Genomic DNA, 21,752 nt, shown 5'->3' with positions numbered 1-21,752 from the left:
CAGTTATTCTGCCCTTTCCAGCCACATGGTCCCCATTTCTGGGTTAAGCTCTGGGTGAGTATCTGTGAGCAGCTTTGGGATTTAACAAATTTCTCTGGCAGCTCTCTTCCTCCTGATCAGGATTGGCATGAGGTATATGTGAAGGTGAAATATGTCAGCAGAAATGCCACAAGAATGGCAACCTTTTCTGCTTATCCCAGTGAGGAGTTGACTAAGTCTGCATTCTTTGGTTTTTATGACCTGCTGTGCAACATCCCCAAGTTCGGGCTATCCTTTGAAATCCTTCAGGACATACCTAAGCACCCTGAGCACATCCCTTTGTTTTCAAGGTTCTCAGTCATGGCTCATTATGGTATCTTGCATGCAAGGAGAACACCTTTAAAGAGCAGGTTTGACACTGCAAAGCAATTTCAAGTGAGATACTTCCCTGCTTCATTGGGAATCCTTAATTTGGCTCCTTGGGCATAGGCTTTGATTGTGCAATCAGAGGGTTTTTTCTCTGCAGAACACCTGCATCTTTCAGATACCCTGTTTAGACAAAGCTTGGTGAAGGAGAAGCTGTTGTGGGATACCTTGGTTTCTCCTTGCTCGCTATGTGTGTGTGCTGTTAGTGCCTTGCTCTGGAGACATAAGACAGTCTCCCTGTGGCACTAAGGTGTTCCTCAACAGGTTAGTCACCTGCTCTGTTAAAAATTAGCAAATGCAAATGTTCACAGAGCTTCTGTAGTAGAGAGCTGATTTCCCATAGCAGGGGACTGATGTGCAGGTTAAAGGTACAAAAAGCATCCATTCATCTTGGCTGCCAGACTTCCAGGAATATGCAAGTAATACCTCACAGTATTGTAGTGTAGATGGGAGAGGATCCTGGAAGTTAGTGTGATTGGTGAATTAGTGTCATTCTCCCTTGTACTTGGGAAGGGCTGAGTTTATAGGAACAATGGTAATAAAACCAAACCAACACACTGCTCACTTGCCAGCTCCTGTTGGCTTGAGCTGCATCAAAGTGTTCAGTGCATCAACAGATGGGACCCCAGGTCCAGCCATGTTCCCAGATGCAGAAGGGCACCAATGCTGGCAGGCACAGACTTATCCTTAACCCTCTCAGTGTTCATATTTAAACACATGACACCAGTGCAGCTCACAGCTGCATGCTCATCTGTTGTCCTCTGCTCCTGTTTTGTAGCAGGTGGTGATGGTTGCTGCTGCCATCCTCCCCTCCCACTCAAAACTCTGCTTGAGCAATTAAGCAGGGAGAGAAAGCTGGTACCTTCTCTGTGCTGGTAAATGTGTCCTGGTAATGGGTAGCCAGCTGACAGTGACTTTAGGCTTCCTGAGTGTCAGGGGACATGCTGCTCTTGCTTGGATGTGTTTTCCTCAGTCTGTTCACAGCCTTGATTTTTTTTGCAAGGTACTCGTAGTTGTGCAGGAAAGAAGGGGGGAGGGATGTGATACTGTACAGAGGAATCAAGCCATGTGAATTTGTGTTTTCCTGGTGACACTTTGTTTTTGCCATGTGGCCCAGCCACTGTAGCTGTGTGTGTTTGATCTTGACATCTGCACTCTGCAGGAAACACTGGTGAACCAGCTGAAGCAAACAAAGTGAGTTAATGTTGTTGGAGGGAACTTGAGTGCACACTAGGCTTGAAGAGCTCTGTTTCAGCGAGGGCACCACCTGCTTTGCTGCTCTCTCTCAACATGGGCAGCAAGATTCCCTTAGCTCTGTTATAAAAACAAACTAACCCTAAATCTGCAGGAATTAAATATTTTATAGCAAATCCATGGTGTGGGATGAAGTCCTGCACTAGCTATCTTGGCATGTTCTCATTGCTTTAACTGAAATACCAAAGTCAAAGTTTCTTCCCCTATATCCAGGATTGAGTGAGGTAATCCTACCTAGTTTTGAAGCGGGTGCAAACTGAATTGCAGCCTGAGAGGTCGTGTACGTAGACGTAGTCAGGCTGAACGCATGGCACCAAAGATGTGCTCAGCTCTAAATGTATTATTGCAATATAGCCAAGCATGGGAAATTGAGAAAATCCACCAAAGTAACTTGTTTCTTACTTGTTCCAGTCCAAATCTAAATACAGAGGCATGCAAATACATTCTGCGTAGTTGCCAGGTTGCGTGTGCTGTCAGTTTATCATATGCTCAGTAATTGTGTGTGTCTCTAGGACTTAGTAATGTGTAGGGTCAGCTGAGATGGTGAACAGGCTTTTAGCCCTGGCCAGCTGCTAGTCCCCAGGAAATACTGCAATAATCATTGTTGTTATGACAAAAGTGTCCTTTAATGTTCAGAGCCGGAAACTGCAAATCCTCCAACAACCTGTTCTGTGCTGATGTGTGGGTCATGGCAGTGCTCTGTGCCTCAGTTTACCTGTTTGTAAAGCAGGTGTGGGTGTCCTGCCTGGGCTGGACACAGCTGTGAGGATGGAGGGAGGAAATAATAGCAGAGCCTCTTCCGTAGCACTGTGTATTTCTGCATCGTGTGTTAATAGAGGTCGTAATGAGATTGCTCCTTACTGGGGGAATGTTTCTTGTGCTTTAAATGTGCAGCGATCTCCTTGTTTCTGGCTGCTGCTGAGAGCAAATTGAAAGGTTAAATCTTGAACTGTAAACCTTCTATGATCTTAAATATATATACAGAAGTATTGAATGTGAAGTAACCAATCTTTTCTCTTGTGACCTACATGCCCTATTGACCCCATCCACTTGTCAAATGTCCAGACTCCTTTTAAAACATAAATGTGGTACAATAAAGATGATTACTGCTGTTAAAACAGCAGCATGGCTAAATGTGGGGTGAGCTCCAAACCAGCAGTAATACAAACTATGCTTCAGCCAAATTCAAGGTGGTTACAAATACCAATTGTGCTTTACAGGAATGTTTAAAGTTTGTCTTGCTTGTTTTCAAATATTTAGAATTACAGTTTGTTTTGCCTGCTTTTCCTGTAGCTGCTGCAGATGGAAAAGCTGAGGTGCTTGGGGTTTTCAGAAACTTGATTATTACTTGGGGGTGGGAGAAAACGTTCTGAGAAGCATTGTAGTCTAAGCCTCAGATTGTCCTATTTTTGCCTACAGAGGATGGTCTTGCCCTAAACTTTTGAGTTACCCTATGCAAACTTTGAAGGGATATTTTGACTAAAGCAAAGAAAGGTAGAGAGACTGCGAAGCTGTGACAGGAAGGTTTCCATCCTCCTGTATCTCCCCATTGGTATGGGGGGAGAGCGGGTGCTGCACTGCTGCCATCCAGTCACATAACGTGGGAGTATCAAGGCTGCAAAGCCCAACCATCTTCTGGTTTTATTTCTCCTTGGGCACCTCAGGCTCTTTTTCCCAAAAGATGTGAAATCATCCCAACATGATTATATGCTTGGAGCCAGCTAATGCCATAGAAACAGAACACAGCTGTCTAAATGCTCAAGAGCAAGAATGTATTTACAACTGCTAATTACTTATTAGATTAGCTCAGAGGCATTTATATATGTTTATGGACAGTTCCAGAGGCATTACTGGGTGTTTCACTTGTACAGGTTTACTTCAGGTGCTTTGTAACTGTATTTCAATTTGCAGTGTAAATTTAAATGTTTTGCCAGGTTTTGCATATCATCAATACTTATCTTTAAAGTCTTGGATCAGCCTTGGAGGAAAAGTAATTATTGTACATTATGTAGTCCACTTAAGGATCTGTGCAGCCTGGCTGCTCTTAACTTTTTCAGAGATCCTGATGGAATTTGTTTACTAGGCTGCTGAAAGTGGGTGTCTTGTCTCTTTTTAATATATTTATTTACAAACACTTAGGAGCAGCGATTCCAGGGCTAGGAAGAAAACCCACGTAAATAATTAGCACTGGAAGTCCTTACAGTTCAAATGTGCTTCTTCAGATCAATTTTAACTTTTGCCTGTTGAAATAAGTGAAAAATAAATTTGTAAAGCACTGGCTTCGTAACAGAAGCAGCTCTCCTGATTTCTTTTCACTTGTTTGAGGGGTAGAGCTATAAACCTGGTGAAGAGTAATGTTAATACTGCATGGTCAAGCAGAAAAGAACCAATTTATTTTACTTGCTTTGATTGTCACAAACCTATCCTAATGCTTGCCTGTTGGTTGTTTGTACAGTTTTTAAGAAATATTACTACCATGGGCGCACAGGAGACAGTTACTTGGAAAAAGCACGAACTGATGCTATTCCAAGCCTCGGCATCAATACCACCTTCTTGATGAATTCATCAGTGAGCAGATCCATGTCCCTAGAGAATCAAACAGGCATGCATGATGTGCATTATGGACGTGAAACTGCCGTCCTTAGTCTCATGTTGATGTTGGGTACCCTTTGGCTTGGTCATACGCTCTATCAGTTTAAGAAAAGGTGAGTTACTTTAGTCTTGGAGCTCAGACTACTGATTATCTCATATTACCTGTGAGGAATCGCTAATGGTTTACATCTTAATTTTGTAACCCAGAAAAATCAGGTGGAACTCTTCCATTAGTGGCAGTGGAAGCCAAAGCCAGAGATGAACTTGGCTGGCCACCTGGAAAATGTTAGCAGCAGAACAAAATGTTCAGTCACTGGATGATGCCCTTCCGTATTTGGTTTGGCATGGCAGGTGACTTTTTAGAAAGCTTTGGGTGAACCACGTAGTTCATAAAGAACTCATGTAACTCCCCCCAGATAGGTATTGAACCATTTGGAGGGACATACACAACAAAACCCACTGATGGTCTAGTCCCTGAAAGTCTACTGGGAATGTACCTTCAGTGTGCTCTTGGGAATCAAATGTCCATCTCTAACTTGTTTTGCTCACATTGTCCTTAAAACTCTTCATTTGAAATGCTTGAGTAAGCAATTCAACTAAAGTGGAAATGAGACAAACTGGTGCTTGGAGGACTTTTTTCTAGCTTGCATCTTAGTTTCTTGTTTCTGTATGGGTTTTGCTTATGCATTCATCAACCTTCAAAGGCTATAAATTCCAGAGGATTTAGGGTTGAATTAAAGACTAGTTCTTCACTCCAAATATCTCTTTAGAATTGGAAGATTGGACTGAATTGTCACTTGTTAAAGCATTAATGCTATCTGGACTGAGCGATTCTCCCTACAGTCAATGTGGTGTTGATGGCAATTTTTTGTCTAAATTGCAGCCCCTATTTACATGCGAGAGTACGTGAAATTCTGTCCGACTGTGCCTTACCAATTTCAGTTCTGACTTTCTCTGTTGTGGGTTCCTATATCTTCAAGGAAATCGAAAGTAAGTTGGTTTTTGTTTTGTTTTTTTTTCCTCTGGAATACTGGAGGAAGCTATTTTAGGGTGTAGGAAAAAGAAATGAAATCCTGTGACTGTTTTGCTAAAAAAAATAGCAAAGTTCTCTCATAATTTCACAAATACTGCAATGTATGTCCTACCACCCCAAGAGCTCAGATTTTTTCTCAATGTTAGATTTAATCCATTCAAAGCCCTAATCGAATGAGGTTGAGTGAAGTGTTTTTCTCTAGATAAATTATTCCAGTGTGTCTTTTGATTTCAGTGTAACTTTATTTATCTCTTACAATAAAGAGAATCAACAATTTCTGGCAAAGAACAAAGGGCAGAGTAATTAGCAGGCAGGAAGGGTTGTTGCCAGTCATACAGACGTAGAGTTGATGGTCCTTTTTGTCTCCACGTTTTCCTAATTTAGGTGAAACGGTGCGGAGCATCGGGGTAGTTCTAAGTTACACAAGGAAATCTAAAAATGAGACACCATTCATTGGCCAAATAGATCAGCTTTTCCATATCAGGAAGCGATAATGGGGACAGGAATTGCATTGTCCTGTGATGACGTGAGTGGGTGATGTGAGGAAATGTATGGAAACAAATAAGAAATGGCTTTTTTCTGTGATGGCCGTTCCATCCAGTTGGACTGTAAAATGATGCGTAGCCATGTGTGATTTATCTCTAGTCATGGATTTCTTCCAATGGCAGGAAAGCAGGAGCATTTTGTACTAAAATGCCTTGTATGGCTTGTTGGATATGAGGAAGTTTTAAACAGCCTCAGTCAGCTGATTAGCTGAACAGGAGGAATGTACTGCTAGTTAGAAATAAGATTTTCTTGCAATCTAAAAATGCCCTCATCTATAGAAAACAAGTTTCTATCTTTGGTTTGACTCAATTATGTGTAATGCCTTACCAGAACTAGTAGTAATCTGTCAAATCAGGATGGCAGCCAAATTCTAAGAGGATGGAGGAAAAAATAAACTAAACAAGGCATCCTCTATGGCCTTCTGGCTCCCACATACCAGGGCATCATGCCTGGTTTGTTGTGCTGATTCATGTAGTTCATGATGTGGGTAAAACATTACTTGAGTCCATGTGGATGGCTGGACAAGAAGGTGCCTCCTAACACTGTTCCCCTCCTCTTTTCAGTGTCTAAATTTAACTACAACCCATCTGAGAGCTTGTTTGTGCTGGCCCCAGTCCAGTCTCTCTCCATCGGGTCAGTGATGAGTGCCATGGGGCTGGGGTTCCTCCTGTCAATGCTCTTCTTCATAGAGCAGAACATCGTGGCATCGCTCACAAATGCCCCGGAGAACAGGTAATGCTTTTGGTACTCCTTTTCCTCTGTGGAGGGATGTTCTCAAGTCTCTTCCCATCACTGCTTCTTCAAAGCTTGTCAGAATATCAGAAAAGATATTCTGGACATGTTCTTCAGAACTTATGTTGTCACAGATGAAAGAAACTCTACTGCTTAACTCCTCATCATCTCCCAAAACCCAATGTTGTGCCAGTGAGTCAAAAATGCAAAGCAGCAACGAGCGCATCACCTCAGCCTGTTTCTTGTTTGCCCATGTGTGAATGTTACGTATATATTTTGTATGGTTTCAGGTCTGGATATACCTCCAGATATTTAGGGAGTGTCTGACTCATGTAGACACTTGCACTGCTTTTTAGTACAGAGAACTTTTTCAAAATGTAAATTCAGTGACCTACACAAATGTCCCAGCATGATATGCTGCACTTGAGCATCAGAAAAGAAGTTTTTGGAGCTGTTAGTCTCCAACTGAAAAGTTGGAAGTGAAGTAAAACAGAATGTCTAATGTCTGATAGGTCTGATTTATGTGCAAACTTGAGATGTTGCACTATTAAAATATTCTCTCTGATGTTTTTGTGCCAACTGCAATCAGATATGATATTAAGAATGAATGTGTATGACTCTTTTCCAGGGAAACCACCATGTTTCAGGGGATTTTTTGCTAATGTAACGCGTGGGAGGGTTCTCTCTTTGCATAACATACATTAGCATTCTCCGTGTTGTAGCTGGAGTGATGCTGAATTAGGAGAGAGGAGACGAGTTCCAATTCAGTTACACTAATTTAGTTTTCTTTAACCACTTGATTTTTCCTCTTATTGTATCCCTTTACAGATTTATGCAAACACTTTACTTAAAGTGGGTCATCTCTTTCCTAATATGAGTTTATTCTATAATTTTGGTGTTTTCCACTAGGATGTCGTTAAGGAATGCAAAATAGTCTTTGGAGTTCTTCAGAGTGTTACTAGGGCTGAGCTTATGCAGATCAGGTATCAGAGCATGGGTTTTTAGAGACAGAGAAACTAGGACTTGACACCTTCTGTTTGTGGCACCATCACAGAATAAAAATACTGTCATCTGTATCAGGCAAGCGGAGAATGTTCTGTTTGGTGTCTTAACAAATGTAGTGATTTCCTTGTGTAGAAAAAAACAGGGAAAAGAGGATGCTTGCCTGAAAGTGCACTGGTGTGCTTTAGTAAAGAATAATCAAAGCATGCATATGGGGCAGTGTGAAGATAACTCAGGATAAGGTATCTAGATCTTTGTGTTGAGCTAGACAAGCTCATTAGAGCCTATCCATTGCTCAAAGCAGGTGTATACCAGTGCTGCAAGACTGCCAGTGTCCCAAGGGGATTAAAATGATGCCACTGTTAGATGTGTGGCCTTTGTACATAGAAAACCCTCTGAAAAGGGCAGACAAGACAATCAAATAATAACCCTGGGGATGCTGGAGATGCCTTTGCTCTGAAAGCGGCATGTGAGCAGGGGTCGTGCTTTCAAAGTGTGAGCCAACACAGGAAGTGTGTTTACAATACCTCCCTTCCTGCCAGCACCTTCCAGCTTCAGAGGCATTGCAATGCAGACATCTACCTGACCTAGTCACCCTGTGGCCTGCTCAGTCAATGGAAGTGAGCACTTCCAGTTGACGAGTCTTTTTGTTCCAAACACTGAACCCCACCCAAGATTGCTGCCCAGACAATGGCATCTGCTGCTTTTTGAGATACACAGGCATAGATCTTCATGTGCTGGGTCATGTCTACTAGCTCCATGTGCCTCATGTCCTAGAGCACTTTGGATGGCTCCAAGTGTCTGCTTAAGTATGGAACAGAGCTTACTTGGGTGGCTTTAAAACAGGTAATGGTGTTTCAAGTTGATGGTGCCCGGCAAGCAATTCAGCTGATCCCTTGCGTTGTGTCAGGGTGAACGCTGCCATCTGCTCTGATGCCCAGACAGAAACATGGCTATAGACCTTCAAGTTAGGGACCAAAGTCTGAGCGCTGAATCCTTCCCCAGCCTTTTTCTAAACTTTACTCATGGCATCTGAGCAGTTGGTACCAGATGGGTGTATTCAGGAAAGGGGCAGACCTTGCAAAAAATAGTATGGTTAAGCTAGATGCCAGTTCAGTCAGAGCAGTGGGAATGTGAAGTGGTCAGCTTCCTTGGCAAAGGCTGCCAGTTTCCCCTCTCCCCTAACAAAATGGGGAGGCTACCCTGCATTTGCCCAAGTTAGGAGTGTATCTCCTTGGTTGACTATGAAGGAGGAGCTGAAGCTTAATGAATTCATGTCCTATTTTTTTATCATGCAGTAGCAATTACATAATTAGGGGATTACTGCAGCACACTGAGCACGTGTTCTGCTGTGGGGAAGGAGGGAGATCAGGGTTAAAAACGAGACAGGTGGGAAACTTTAGTGCTGGTAGTGTGGTAACCCATGCCCAGGTTTCTAACCACTCCCCACGTGGACTCTGCTAGCAGGTATACATTTATTTATAAATGTAATGGCAAAACATAGATGAAATTTTCATGGGCTGTTTTTTTAGTGAGTTGCCTTTCTGCTCAGAGTTGTTCTTTCCAGGAGATGACTGCTTTGGGAGTGAACTATCAAATTTCATTACCTTTCACATTCCTCTAACACAGGCTGTAAAGCAGGAGTGTGAAATCGCTCTGTGCACGGAAGTGCACTTTAGTGTTTAGCATTTGAGCTCAGGTTCAGCAAGAGCAGCCTGTTAGTTTGCACATGGTGTAACTGTCAATGTAAAATTCATTTCAGGTTGGTGAAGGGAACAGCCTATCACTGGGACCTCCTTCTTGTGGCACTGATTAACACGGGGCTGTCAGTCTTTGGCCTCCCGTGGATCCACGCTGCCTTCCCTCACTCCCCAATGCATGTCCGTGCCCTGGCCTACGTGGAGGAGAGGGTTGAAAATGGACACATCTACGAGACGTAAGTAGGAACTGCAGAGCTGTTTTGGATCTCTTCTGTCTTATTTGTGGTTTCCTAATCCTTTGGGTACAGTAGGCGATATGCTTGGGCAGTTAGCTGTCTTCTCAAAGATCTGCAGAATATGAAGGTGGAGGGGGGGATGCACCAAATGAAGCTACCTCAGCCAGCATGGCCTATGACGCCCTGCTTCATCCCCCTTCACCAAAGCACTTGTTTTATGACAGACACAAATTTATGCTCTTGTCAGTGGCTGGTGGCAGTCTGCAGGGATTCCACCCACTCTGGTGCAAACCGTCCTCTTCCAGAGTCGGCCAAGGCCTCTCAGATTTATCCTTGTGGAAATCCGAGCAGATGCTTTGGCCAGATCTTTCCAGATGTCTTCACCAGAAAAAATCCAGTCTGATTCATTGCCTGAAACCTGGCTGGTGGTTATTACAAAGGGTAGGAAAAATGCAGCATTATTTCAGCTCCCATAGCATCTTCTACCACGGGAAGGCAAGAAGCTTACTAAATACTTTTGTTTTTAAGCAAAAGCAACTGTGAAGCCATGCCTGGGTCACAGCTTTCTATTTAAGAGCAGCTTTTTTGCTGATCTGAGTTGTCCAGCACACTCTTATCTAGATAGCTATTTAAAAAAAAATGGAAAACCTAATTTCTCATGAAACCTGCTCCAGAATAGAGATTATCTGGTCTGTTTGATCTCAGTATGTTACAGTTGAGTGCTTTTACCTCAGAAGTGGTAATTTCTACTTGCATGCCATTAGTTTTAATTATTCTGTCTTGGTTTCCATTTCAGAGTTGCCACTTATCAAAAGTGAGGCTAAGTGGTCATTTACTTTGGGGGATGGAGCAGGTTTTTCTTTTAATTTCAGTCTCACCTTCACACCATTCTTGGAGCCAGCTGGCCCATCCCAACTTGGCACAGCTGCTTTTTGGGTTGGTGATGGACAGATTTCACCTGCCACATCTGGAAATTGCCGAGTTCTGCTGCTCCCTGCAATGCTTTTACAGCCCCTTCCTGGGAAATCAGTCCTTTGGGCTCATATTCCCATTAGTATGTGGTAGTATTCATTGTTCCCACTACTATATCTGTCTTGAATAAATGCTAAACCCTTTTCGAAAAAAGCAACTTTGCAATTTGAGTTCTGTAGGGTTTTAACCAACGCTATTGCTCCTGGTGCCCATGATATGCTCTGGTATACCTCTACTCTCCGTTTCTTTGTGAGATGCAGAATTTACACTTTGAAAGGCATCTGCCAAGTCTCCCTATTGGGTCTTCTGTTGTCAATTTTAATACCTGGTGGCTTTTTTCCTGTTTTGTCACCTACTGTGTTTAGTCTGTGCTCTGGCTTCTCCCTGACAAAGTCCAGTTCCCTGCCTGAATTAAGGGACTACCTTCTGCCTGCATCCTCTGCTCCTTTACCCAGCTGCCCTAAAAGAGCACTGGAGAGCCCTCTGTGGCCATGCTAACCTAGACGTGGCTCCAGTGAGTACCCTAAAAAGGACTGAGGGTGCCCTGGTCTCCCTAAGCATGTCGTCTCACGACACAGCTCTTCCTCTGCTGGGGGCAAATTGGTGTGTAAATGAGTGCTGTGAACTAGATATTGGGAGTGAAGAAGGGAAAGAGGATTTTCTTGGTTATTTGAACTCCCTTTGAGACCAAAGCTCTCTGAAAAGCCTTGAGGTATAAACAGGAGGCTCTGAGCAATGTTGTCATCTTGGTTTTTTTCTTTCTCTTAGCCAGCTCTGCTGAAAAAGAAACATACTGAAGCTCAATTAGAAAATCAGGAGTTCTTTCAGTGCTGGCTCCCTTGGCAGGCTCCTCTCCTGCACTCAAATCAAAGCTCTCAGTGAGGATGATGATATAAACAAGAATAAAGATCTGTCACAATGAAAGGAAAATTTTCTTCTCCCCTGTAGAGTAACCACTTGAGTTTCATATGGCAATCTGCAAATAAGCTCTCATTACTCATATGGAGGAGCTTGGGAATGGCTAATCCCATACTAGCTGTCTTTAAAGGATTCTAGGGAAATGAGCCTGGATTATGCTCTTTAATCTCCATTAATTACTTCATTGCAGCACAGGCTTTCTGGATCTGTTTCCTCAAGGGCCAAACTAGTTTTTGAACACAAGCGAATTACAGGGTTTCTTCTATTGACTTAATGTAACTGTTCTTGATATCCTTGCCTTGGAAATAAGAAAGGTGCTAGAATTGGCAGAAGACCAGGGCTGGTCTTGTGGCAAGCTAAGGCTGGCAACTTTAGCTTTAAAGAGGTGAAGTTTGGTCAATTATGAGCAATTTTAACTAAGTTCTGATAAGAAATTCCAAACCACTTTAAGTGGCATTAGAAGGAGCTGGCAGCAGTAGTTTCAGCACATCTTGTATGTGATCAAACACTCTCCAGTGCCACGATTGCTGTATTCCCAAGAGATGACAGCCAGAAAATTTCATGAACTTCAAAAATCCATTACCAAAGTGCTACTACTCTGAGCTGTTCTTGTACTTACGGACTTGCCTCTGATTGAAATGTGGTGGCTTCATATCTAATTTTGATCCTGAGCTCTTTGGTTTACATGACTTCACTTACAAGGAACCTAGTGGACTTGTGCGTGTTTGGACTGGTGCTTGAAGGTCACGAGCATCCCCAGCAGTGCGGTTTTTGCCTGAAATAACAGAAATGCTTTTTCTGTACCTTGCCCAATGAGGAAACCAGGGTAGCTCTTGCTGTACCTGGATGGGGCTAAATCAGTTAGTGCATCCTTTCATTCCTGCTTTACTGCGCCACTTGAGAGGCTCGTAGTGGTTCTGGTAGCTCTAAGTGATCTGACCGCTCCTTATTGGACTATCAAACCGCTCTGAATTAGCATTTGCAGTTGCACTTAAAGCTACGTGGCTCTGTCATCTCTGAGACTTCTGCAGCGATCCCTACCTAGAGGCAGTGAAAAGGGTGCCAAACTATATCCACCTAGGTGATGCCCCAGTTCTTCCAGAGCTGGCAAGAGCAGTCTGTAGATAACAAGGTGAAGTGCTTTACTCTGCTGTGGCAATTTTAGGCAGTGGCAGGGACCTTTTGACACAGAGTTGCAAGAGATTCTGAACAAAATCTGGGAAGAGGAAAGCTGTGGTTTCTGTTTAAGTCTAGCCAGGGAGGAGGGAGGTCACTTAGAGGTTAACACCTTCTGTGGCTCTTCTGTGCATTCTCTCTTGGTAATCCTAGATAATATGTATGATGTGCCCCATTACTCACCAAGGAATTCAAGTGTTGTCCTCAGGACTTTGTGTACTGTTTGTGATATCTGTGGTTCCTTAGGTCTTGTGACTGTTTGTGTTAATTCTGCCACAATACCCAAATCCTGAGAGCAAGCCTTAAGCTGTTACTCTTTCCCTCTCTCTCCAAATACAGAGGTTAAAGGCTCCTTCATCCCCACAGCTTCATTATGCTCTTAAATGTATGAACAGATTTGAAGTTCAACCTGACCTTACTTATAAGCAAGATTCACAAAAACTTTAAATAGTGAAAGAATTCACTGGGAAGCAATCTTCTTTAGGACAGAAGGGATTATAAAGCTCCAGCAGTGCATATGTAAAAGAGGGAAATGTGTTTTGATAGATCTTATGGCTGGTGCTTGTGTCAATCCTCAGAGTATTTTGTGTACATTGTAAATTCAGAATACGAGATCTTGCATCCAGGGAATGAGGCCACTAGATGACACCAAAACAGCCTATGGTCAAGAATTTCTCCTGATAATAGGGGGATTTACTCACTATCTTATCCACTGAATTGGTGGATTTATCTTCTCAAAAAAAAAAAAAGGTTAAGAATCCCCCTCTTCTCTATTTATAAGTAGTCTTGAAAGATGAGGGTTTTCTTTCTTCCTATTGTTTCTGGTAACTTTTGTTTTCAAGCTAGGAGATGCTCACAGGTTTAGTTGAAAAGAAAACAATGCAACCTCCCCTCACCCCCCAAATAGGTTCTGAAAGTTGCTGCATGCTTTCCTGTCAGTCTTTTTTCCTCCATAAAAAAAAAAAATAAATCAATCTGTGATCTGTCAGCTCTGGAAAATTTGCATTAATTCATTACATGTTTTGCATGGTAATAGGTAATTTGTAGTGCAGCTGCTATTATCCACAGCAGAATTAAATTTCTAGCTCCCTGTGGTAGTGCTCTCAGCATTCCCTTCCGTGTAAACAAGGAGATCCTCACATACATCAAAAATGCTGACTCGCAGTCAAGAGTGCAGGCTTTTTTTTTTTACAAGAGGTTCATTAGTTCCCATAGAAGTCAATGAGTTTTCTTTTGGATAAAAGCCAATTGTATATTCACTGGGTAAATCGAGGAAAGGATTACTGCCCAGAAAGAGGATTCTTGGCTTTTTTTTTCCAGTGTGCTAAACAGAATTATTTTCGAGGGCAATTTAGTTCAGGATGGGATCTGTGGAGCTCTGCAGAAGGGGAATTTGGCATTCTTCCAGCTGCTCTGTGTGAGCTATGGATTAAGTGCCTGGCCTGGATCCAGCAGGGCTCTGCCTTCTCAGTGTCAGCACGGGGCCAGAAGTGCTGATCTCGGTGCAGTGGAGATGAGTTTACCGAGCGGCACGTGTCCTGTACCTATGCAGAGTAGTGAGTCCCAGTGATAAGCTTACGTGGGCACTGGGATATTATCCTACTCCCCTAATCCTTGTTTTCTTGCTTCCAGGATTGTGAGTGTGAAGGAGACCCGGCTGACAAGCCTAGTGGCAAACTTCTTGGTTGGCCTTTCGCTCCTGCTCCTCCCTTTCCCTCTCCAGTGGATCCCAAAGCCGGTCCTCTATGGCCTCTTCCTCTACATTGCATTGACCTCCATTGATGGGAACCAGCTCTTTGAAAGGGTGGCTCTCCTGCTCAAAGAACAGGTACACAGACTGGGCACCAGCCTGGTGGAGCACAGAAGGAAATTGTATTTACAACCTTGGTACCAAACTGCGCCAGGAGCTAACACAGAATAACCAGGAGCTGCTGGTGTTGGGAATGAGGTTACCTCCAAAACTCATGTTCTCAGGAGGTTGATTTCCAGCTCCAACCTGTACTTTGCATATCCCTTTCGCCTTTCTCTGTGAGAGGGAGTGAAACTTGACATCTCTAGTTTAGCCTGGCTGCCACTGAGACATGAGTAAGAGAAGTCTTTTCCATTAAAGTGGACAAATGAGTTGGAGAATAATGCAGTGTCGAACAACAAGTGACATGGTTATTGTTGGGTTAAAAAAAGTGGTAGCTGAATTGTTCATAGAATTGCATTGCATCTCATCTGTCTTTCAAATTCTGCATAAATTGCTTTCTGCATTTCCCTGTCACAAAAGTGTTTTAGCTTTCTCGTTCAGAGCAATGTCTCAAATATAATCCTTCTCTTTTCAGTCTGCTAAAAATTGCTCTGGAGAACTGGTCTCTAGAGGCACAAAGATGAGTGCATGGATGGAGGCAGGATAGCTGCTACCAGTGAAGACACCCCTAAACTGTATCAAGTGCAAACCAAAAAGACATTCAAACAATGCCTTTAAAAAAAAATAAAATTGTACAAGCTGTTGCTCACTGTAGGTAGGGGGCTTGTAAGTTTGAAAAACCCACTGTGATGTTGTGTCAGCTGCAGGGTGCATGTATTTTTAAAAAAATTGAAAAAAATTAAAAAGCACATGCATAATGTCAATAAATGGTGATCTTTGATTTCCCCAACAAAGCTTCAGAACAGGTAGTTTTTTTGCTAAATTTTACACTTTCATTTTGAGTTGTGTGAAATACCACGTGATAGGATTTTTAAGCTCAAAATGGAATTACTTGCATTATTGAAACCCTTCTGATGTTGAATGAAAACAAATCTGGAAGATCTGTTTTCAAGCCGTCTCTATTACAGGTGCCAAGAGGTGTTAGCTTGCAGTGTAGGCAGTACCTGGGAGCAATAGCAAGTCTCCAGCTCACCTTTTCTTATGTAACAAAGGGTCAAGGGCTTAATAAGCCCAACATTTGGCTCTGTATCTCTGTTAATCTATCTTGATCTCTAATATTACATCCCAGAGGTTAAAACTGAGAAATCTGAGTAAAGATTACATTTGTCATGTCAGTTTTTGAATGAAGATTGAATAGTTACTGATGTAGGTGGAATATTACTTCTGGTTTTAGTACAAATCATGTGTGGAATTTTCCAAGCTTTGGTTTGGGAAAATTAAAAAGTAATTTCAAATATGGAGATCTCCCTTTTCTGGAAACCTTTTAATGAGTCATGGCACAACTTGAAATGCATTGAGTTTGTATCGGTGCCAGCAGACAGTCGCTCATACCCTTCATTGATGTATAGACAGTGAGTCAAAGCTGTGCTCAGACATGAGCAAGTAACTGTCAAAAAAACCCCACGAGCAATATTTAGCCTATTAATGTCACTTTTTCCCTTATTTCTTAAAAATGAATAGCTTACATGAGTTGAGAAAAATCACTGCAGTCTGAGTACAGTGTATTCCTGCACCTTCCCAGTCTTATCTCCTGGTCTTCCCCTCCCAGGGTTCAGCCAAGAAATGGGACCACCAGGGGCAAGTGTGGAGTCTGATGAGCAGAGGGCTATGAAATAATGAGTAGCTGGGTTTCAGGTGGAGAAACCATCCAGCAGTAACAACACCCAAATGTATCTGTTTACCATCACCCCCCCTCCACACCCTCACAGGCACTTCACATGTTGCTGCAAAGCCCTGATAATCCTACTCAGGGGAATCTCATTACTGTACTTATCAAGATATTTTATTGCACTCCAGATGCTCCTAAAGGCAATCTTAGCTGTGTGATGTGTCTTTTCTTCTCCAGGGTTCTAGTGCCCAGTCATCTTCTGTGTGTTGCTGCCAATGCTGTGGTTTAAGGCACTTGCTTTAACCCTACAAATCCTGCGTTCAGCTGTTGAACCTGTTAAGGACTCTAATGTTGATGCACTCTGTGTAAACTAACCTCCTTAAAACCCTTGTGTTCAAAAGCACGTGCCACATTCTGCAGTCACAAGTCCGGGTTGGTGCATGTCTAACACATAATTCTTTTCTTCCCAGACCGCTTATCCTCCAACACATTACATCCGCAGAGTGCCCCAGAGGAAGATCCACTATTTCACAGGCTTGCAGGTCCTGCAGCTCCTCATCCTCTGTGGTTTTGGCATGTCACCGTTGCCCTACATGAAGATGATCTTCCCGCTCATCATGATAGGGATGATCCCAATCAGGTACAAAGCTTTGGCTACCTTTTTTCCTGTCTCCCATGCTTCTTGTCTTCAGGCTTGGACTGCAGGAAGTCTGAGCAGTCTAGGAGGGCAGCCAGTACTTTCCTGAGTTTTCCTGGGTGATAGTGAGTTCTTCACCAGCTGCTCAGCTTGAGGGGGAATAGTGCAGAGAGCCTGTGACTTCCCTGATGCTAGGGGTTGTGTAGAGGATTCTGGGCTGGCAGGTACTTTTCTTACAGCTAGCAGAGGCAAATAAGTCTCCTTTTGCAGTTTGTGAGATGCCTGATCTTCCTGAGAAGCTGTAGTCTGAGCCTTCCTTCTAGTCATTTGATAATGTTCCTTATTGCTTTGCAATTTGATTTCCTAAGGCGTGTGCTCAGAGCAGAGCTAGAAACTTTTCCTAAGAGGAATCCTTATCTCTTATCCAGTGCAGTGGTGACCTTACAGACCTCCTGCACTGCTGAATGCCATTGCCAATGATCAGTTTGACCTAACTGGGCACATTTAGTCTTAAAATGTATTTTTAAAACTGGGAGGACCCTACAACATCTTGCAGTCCTGAGAGAATCAATGAGAAATTTAACTAATTTCTTCCTTGATGTTCATTAACAGTGACTGTCCCATCATTCTCCAGTTAAATCATTCATACTCTCCATCCTTTAGATATAATGAGAAGCCATAATAAGATCTTGGAAGGAACAGATCTGTTTCCAGTCCATTTGATTATTTTTAGGCCAGCATGGCATCCAGTGATATCTGGTTGTCTTTGAGCTTGCAGTCTTGGAGATTTTCTGTCTGATCTCAAAGTTCAGGGCTACCAAGGTGATACTCTGACAAAGCAGCTATTGCGGTCTTTTCCTTGGATGATAAAGATGGGTCCAGTTCTTTCTAAAACAAAAGCAAATGTCAAAGCTACCATGGCTTTCAACAGGATCAGGTTAGAGCTATTTGGGCTGGACTTTAAGATAAACAAAATCTTGGAAAACACTGAAATTATTGTTCTTGTGGTAAGAGTCTCTCACCTACCCTTCACATAGGCATCACTTTGCATGACTGGTTAAGTGGCTGGTAAATACTTCAACTGTGTGCAGTGCTGGATGATTGACTCTTGTGGGAATTGCAAATCTCAGCGCAGAGCAGCTCAGTACAGAAAAGAAAACATGGGAGACGCTGCTAAACATCCGAGTATCGGACGTAGTACAATAAGTTAAATTAGCATGGAGAGCGCTGTGTCAAAGAACTTGATTTTGTAATAAGAGCTAGATAATTTAGTGGTGCAAATATATCTTCTTTTGAGTAATAAGATACTGTCATCTTATACTAGCTCTGTTGCTAACTTGTTTCTCTTTCCAGTGTAGCTTTTTCTAGTAGCTGGATAATCAGCCCTGCTGCTGAGGGGAAAGTGGTGCTATCAGGCACAATGTGTAGATATTTGCCCTTGACTTTCCTTTCTCTGATATCTTTTGCCTTCATGTCGTTTCTGTGGGCTCCAGCTGAGAAGGCAGCACTATGATGCATGAGCTCTGTAGTTAACAATGACTTTTTCACAAAGGTTTGGCACTCTAAATAGATGAGACAGAGTAGAAGAGATGAAATAACTTTTCTCTATTTTTTAAGTGACAGAAGGAAGAGGAGATGGGAGAGTAGCCAGGGGTCAAAGTCAAGAATCAAACCCAGATGAATGAGTCAGGCTCAGTGTCCCATCCGGAAAACCAACCATGTTATTTGTCTGTCTCAAAGCTACATTTCCATCTGTCCGACAGCATTAGACACATGATTTGCATTGTCAGTGGCGAGGGACTGTCTTTTTCCCCTGGTGTAGTGTTAATGTGAAAGATAATGGATTTCAATGGCTTCTCGTTATTGCAGTGGAGAACAGCCTGTTGGGAGAAAATGTGATCTCTTTGGGTATCCCCAGTTCCTGGCTTGGATTCAAAACTTTGGGATGACTAGGTTTTGGTTACACTCTAATCCCTGCTCTGAGGAGTACTGAGGTTAAGGTTGCTCAGAGAGGAAGAATCTTCTTTCCAAGTTCTCTGTGATGCTTATCTGTGCTCCCATGGCTCTTGAGTATTTTATTTTGTGACAGATCTATTTTAAGCAGATCCTGGTACTTCTCAGTAGTAAGTGCTGTTTGGGGTCTCTTGCATAGCTATTGAAAAGGCAATTCCAAGTCTTAAACTGGCTTTCTAGTGTTTTGTGCCCTTTTTTAACAGCTGAAGAATAGCTTCCTTGTTAAGCAAGGAAAGTATCAAACTAAATATGCAGTAGAACTTAACGAGAGCGACTTCATAGCATATTGTTACAACGCCTTGCCTTTCTCACCCAAATATGTTAATTCATGAGGATGTTCTTGCAAACAAATAAAAAACCCTAAACCCCAAAAGTAGGGGAATCAGTGGAATCCAGACACCAGGTGGGGATGGAGTCTTACCAGCAGCTGGAGAAATGAATGTCACAGCCCTTCTTAGCCTCTTGCCATGGTCTCTAGTCTTGCTAATAGACTTAGTGCTTCTCTAAAGGCCAAAGCTTCTAGGTTGTCTATTAAAGCTTCTTTGCGGGAGAGCTGAAACGAGTGAGCTGGGCTACTTGAACTGAGGAAGTGCAAGACAAATAACCCTCATATGCAGCTCTTTGAGCCAGCCCTGTAAATTTAGAGGAGGGCCTCTCCTGTGAGGTCTCAGTGCCTGATGTTGATGGTGGTGTAATGAGTGTAAGGCTATATCAGGTGGGGTTTATGTGTTGGGAAACTATGGGGGAAGTTGTGAAGAAAGTAGAAACTACAAGTAAATGGTGATTCTTGGCAAAGTAACTCATCCACTAGCAAAGCGGACGCAGCAGGAAGCTATTGCCTATCTCCCCAGCACAAAACTCAGGAGCATAGCGTTGGGCCAGGTGAGATGGTACATTTTGGTCACCTTTAAGACTTTGTGGTGACAGAGTGCTCTAGGAAAGGGATTTTTTTTTTTTTCTCCTTGAGGATGAGGATGATCTTTCCTCTTCAACTTAAACAAGGAGACTTCTTCCAGGAGGACCTCTGCACTGTTATTCCTATAAATGCTATATTTGCTTGCAGGATCGTTTGTTTTTACTCTTCCCCCAATCTCCCCTTTAGCCAGGTGAATCTATTATATGCGTAGCCATGGAGAAACTCAACTGATGGTCTCAGGACAGACAAATGAAATGTTGCACGATGATAAGCAGGCACTAATGCTATCTCTCTGGTTCAATCTTAGGTATAACCTGCTCCCGAGGATCATCGAAGCCAAGTACTTGGATGCTATGGATGCAGAGCATTAAATGGGGTCCTCCACACACACAGCAGTGAGGACAGCTCTTTTGGAGTTGGAAGGCGGCTTTGCCGAGGCATAGAACAATCTATCTGCAGTTCTTTCTTTCACCACTGTCTTTCTGCTCTAATATGGCATCGGTAATGCACACATATCAAAGACCAATTGAGCGTTGAAGTGTCAGACCAAAACAGCCTTGGACTTGGGAGGCCGATGCTCTTTGGAGCTGTGAGGCAAGCAAGCTTTATGGAAATGCTACTTTCCACATCCTACAACTGGAAACCCCAAAGATCAGCATGTCTGTACAGTTGGAGCATGTGTTCTCAGAGTTGTCATGTGTTCCCTCATTTGATGGGTGGGGGGAGTCGCTTTTTTTATGCACCATGTCCCTTTCTTCCAAAACACTATAAGGACGGCAACTGACCTTCTTTTAGAGAATGACAGTCCTGATCTGGCCTTTGAATTCAATTTCCTGTGCATCCAGTATTCACAAATTGGTATTCTGGGTGGATTGGCCTCATGCTAAACCACTGATGTCAGGAGAGATGTCTGGCCATCTCTTCAGATTAGCAGAGTTAGAAACAGATATAATTTGTACTGATACAATCCACAGCTTTGGATGAATATTTAATTCCTACAAATGAGCTGGAAATGTTCAGAGGTTGGGCTCGCATGGCGATGTTGATGAAACCACATCTGGGTCTGAGCTATTTGGGAATTGTTTTGGATCCTTCTGCTATTACTTCTTGGTAATCAAACACAGAAGCGTAGTTTTGCACGACTGCAACATTCTTGCTTGCACCCAGAGTCAGATGCTAAAACTTGTCAAAGGGCAGTTGTGTTAACGATTGCATATACATATGTACAGTAGTGCCTAGGTGTACATATATACATATGGATTTGTGTATATATATTTTGCATAGATATACAAATAGGCCTGATTCTTTCAAAATATCGAAGTGTTTTGTGCAGTCAGTGTTACCCGTGATGTCTTGGCCATATACTTGTTCTCTGCTTCAGTGCTGCTTTTTCTCATTTGAGATATGGTCACTTTTTTTCCTTTTGAAGCTGCTCAGTTATTGGTTTTGTTCATGTGTTGCTTTATTCAAGGTGTTCCTTTGCTTTCTTCTTCCCATGGCTTGAGACCTTCATCATTCTGTCTTGATGCTCCAACATGTGAATTTTGCATTTAATTTTAATGTACAGCATGCAATGAAAGTTCTCCTCTTTCGCCTAATCAATATTTGTTGGTCACTTCATTGTTTCTGTTTTGTAGCTAATCTCCAGTTTTCCCCACTCCCAGACATTATATTATATTTCTGGATGAATTTAACTTCTGCTGTCTTTTATATTTCAGTTTATTTAATTTTGCTTGTACTGTGGTCAGTTTTCTTATTTGGAGTACTGTGAAACAAGCTGCCCTTTAGTTCAGTGCTTGCCCTTTGCTGCACACTACAGATCACAGGTAAAGTGTTAAGAAAAATGTGGACCTATGAAGATAATGAAGTTTCAAAACAGTAGAAATGAGGGAAGAAGAGTAATATAAAATGAAATGCAAATGTATTATTAGTACAGAGAAGTGTTTCTTACCAATTGCTTGCCTAGTAAACGATGCAGAGTTTTTATCAGCACATGCCCTACTGGTTGGGTGTTCCTCTGAATGATGAGGAAGACCAAGTCTAATGAGGGAGGAAGGCATTGGGTAGAAAAGTTCTTATTGCTGAAACCACTCAAGCCA

At 42.6% G+C, this 21,752-nt stretch overlaps 1 protein-coding gene across 4 annotated transcripts in view; it reads left to right on the top strand.

Annotated features, from left to right (window-relative positions):
• Nucleotides 1-21,538, top strand: part of SLC4A11 (solute carrier family 4 member 11) — a 94,827-nt gene extending 73,289 nt beyond the window's left edge. For 2 of the 4 annotated variants that reach the window (XM_075752824.1, XM_075752825.1), the window contains 7 exons: nt 4,115-4,364; nt 5,135-5,241; nt 6,394-6,562; nt 9,327-9,500; nt 14,199-14,394; nt 16,558-16,727; nt 19,961-21,538. In XM_075752824.1, coding sequence (XP_075608939.1) covers nt 4,115-4,364; nt 5,135-5,241; nt 6,394-6,562; nt 9,327-9,500; nt 14,199-14,394; nt 16,558-16,727; nt 19,961-20,024 — 1,130 coding nt within the window. In that variant the 3' untranslated portion in view covers nt 20,025-21,538. The remainder of the gene's footprint in view (nt 1-4,114; nt 4,365-5,134; nt 5,242-6,393; nt 6,563-9,326; nt 9,501-14,198; nt 14,395-16,557; nt 16,728-19,960) is intronic. The other 2 variants (XM_075752827.1, XM_075752828.1) reach the window with 1 other exon arrangement.
• The last annotated feature ends 214 nt before the right edge of the window (nt 21,539-21,752 follow it).

The sequence above is a fragment of the Balearica regulorum genome, chromosome 4 (genome assembly GCF_011004875.1).
Source record: "Balearica regulorum gibbericeps isolate bBalReg1 chromosome 4, bBalReg1.pri, whole genome shotgun sequence".
Taxonomy (NCBI): domain Eukaryota; kingdom Metazoa; phylum Chordata; class Aves; order Gruiformes; family Gruidae; genus Balearica; species Balearica regulorum.
The sequence above is the reverse complement of the archived record's forward strand: the minus strand, read 5'-3'. Positions and strand labels throughout refer to the sequence as shown.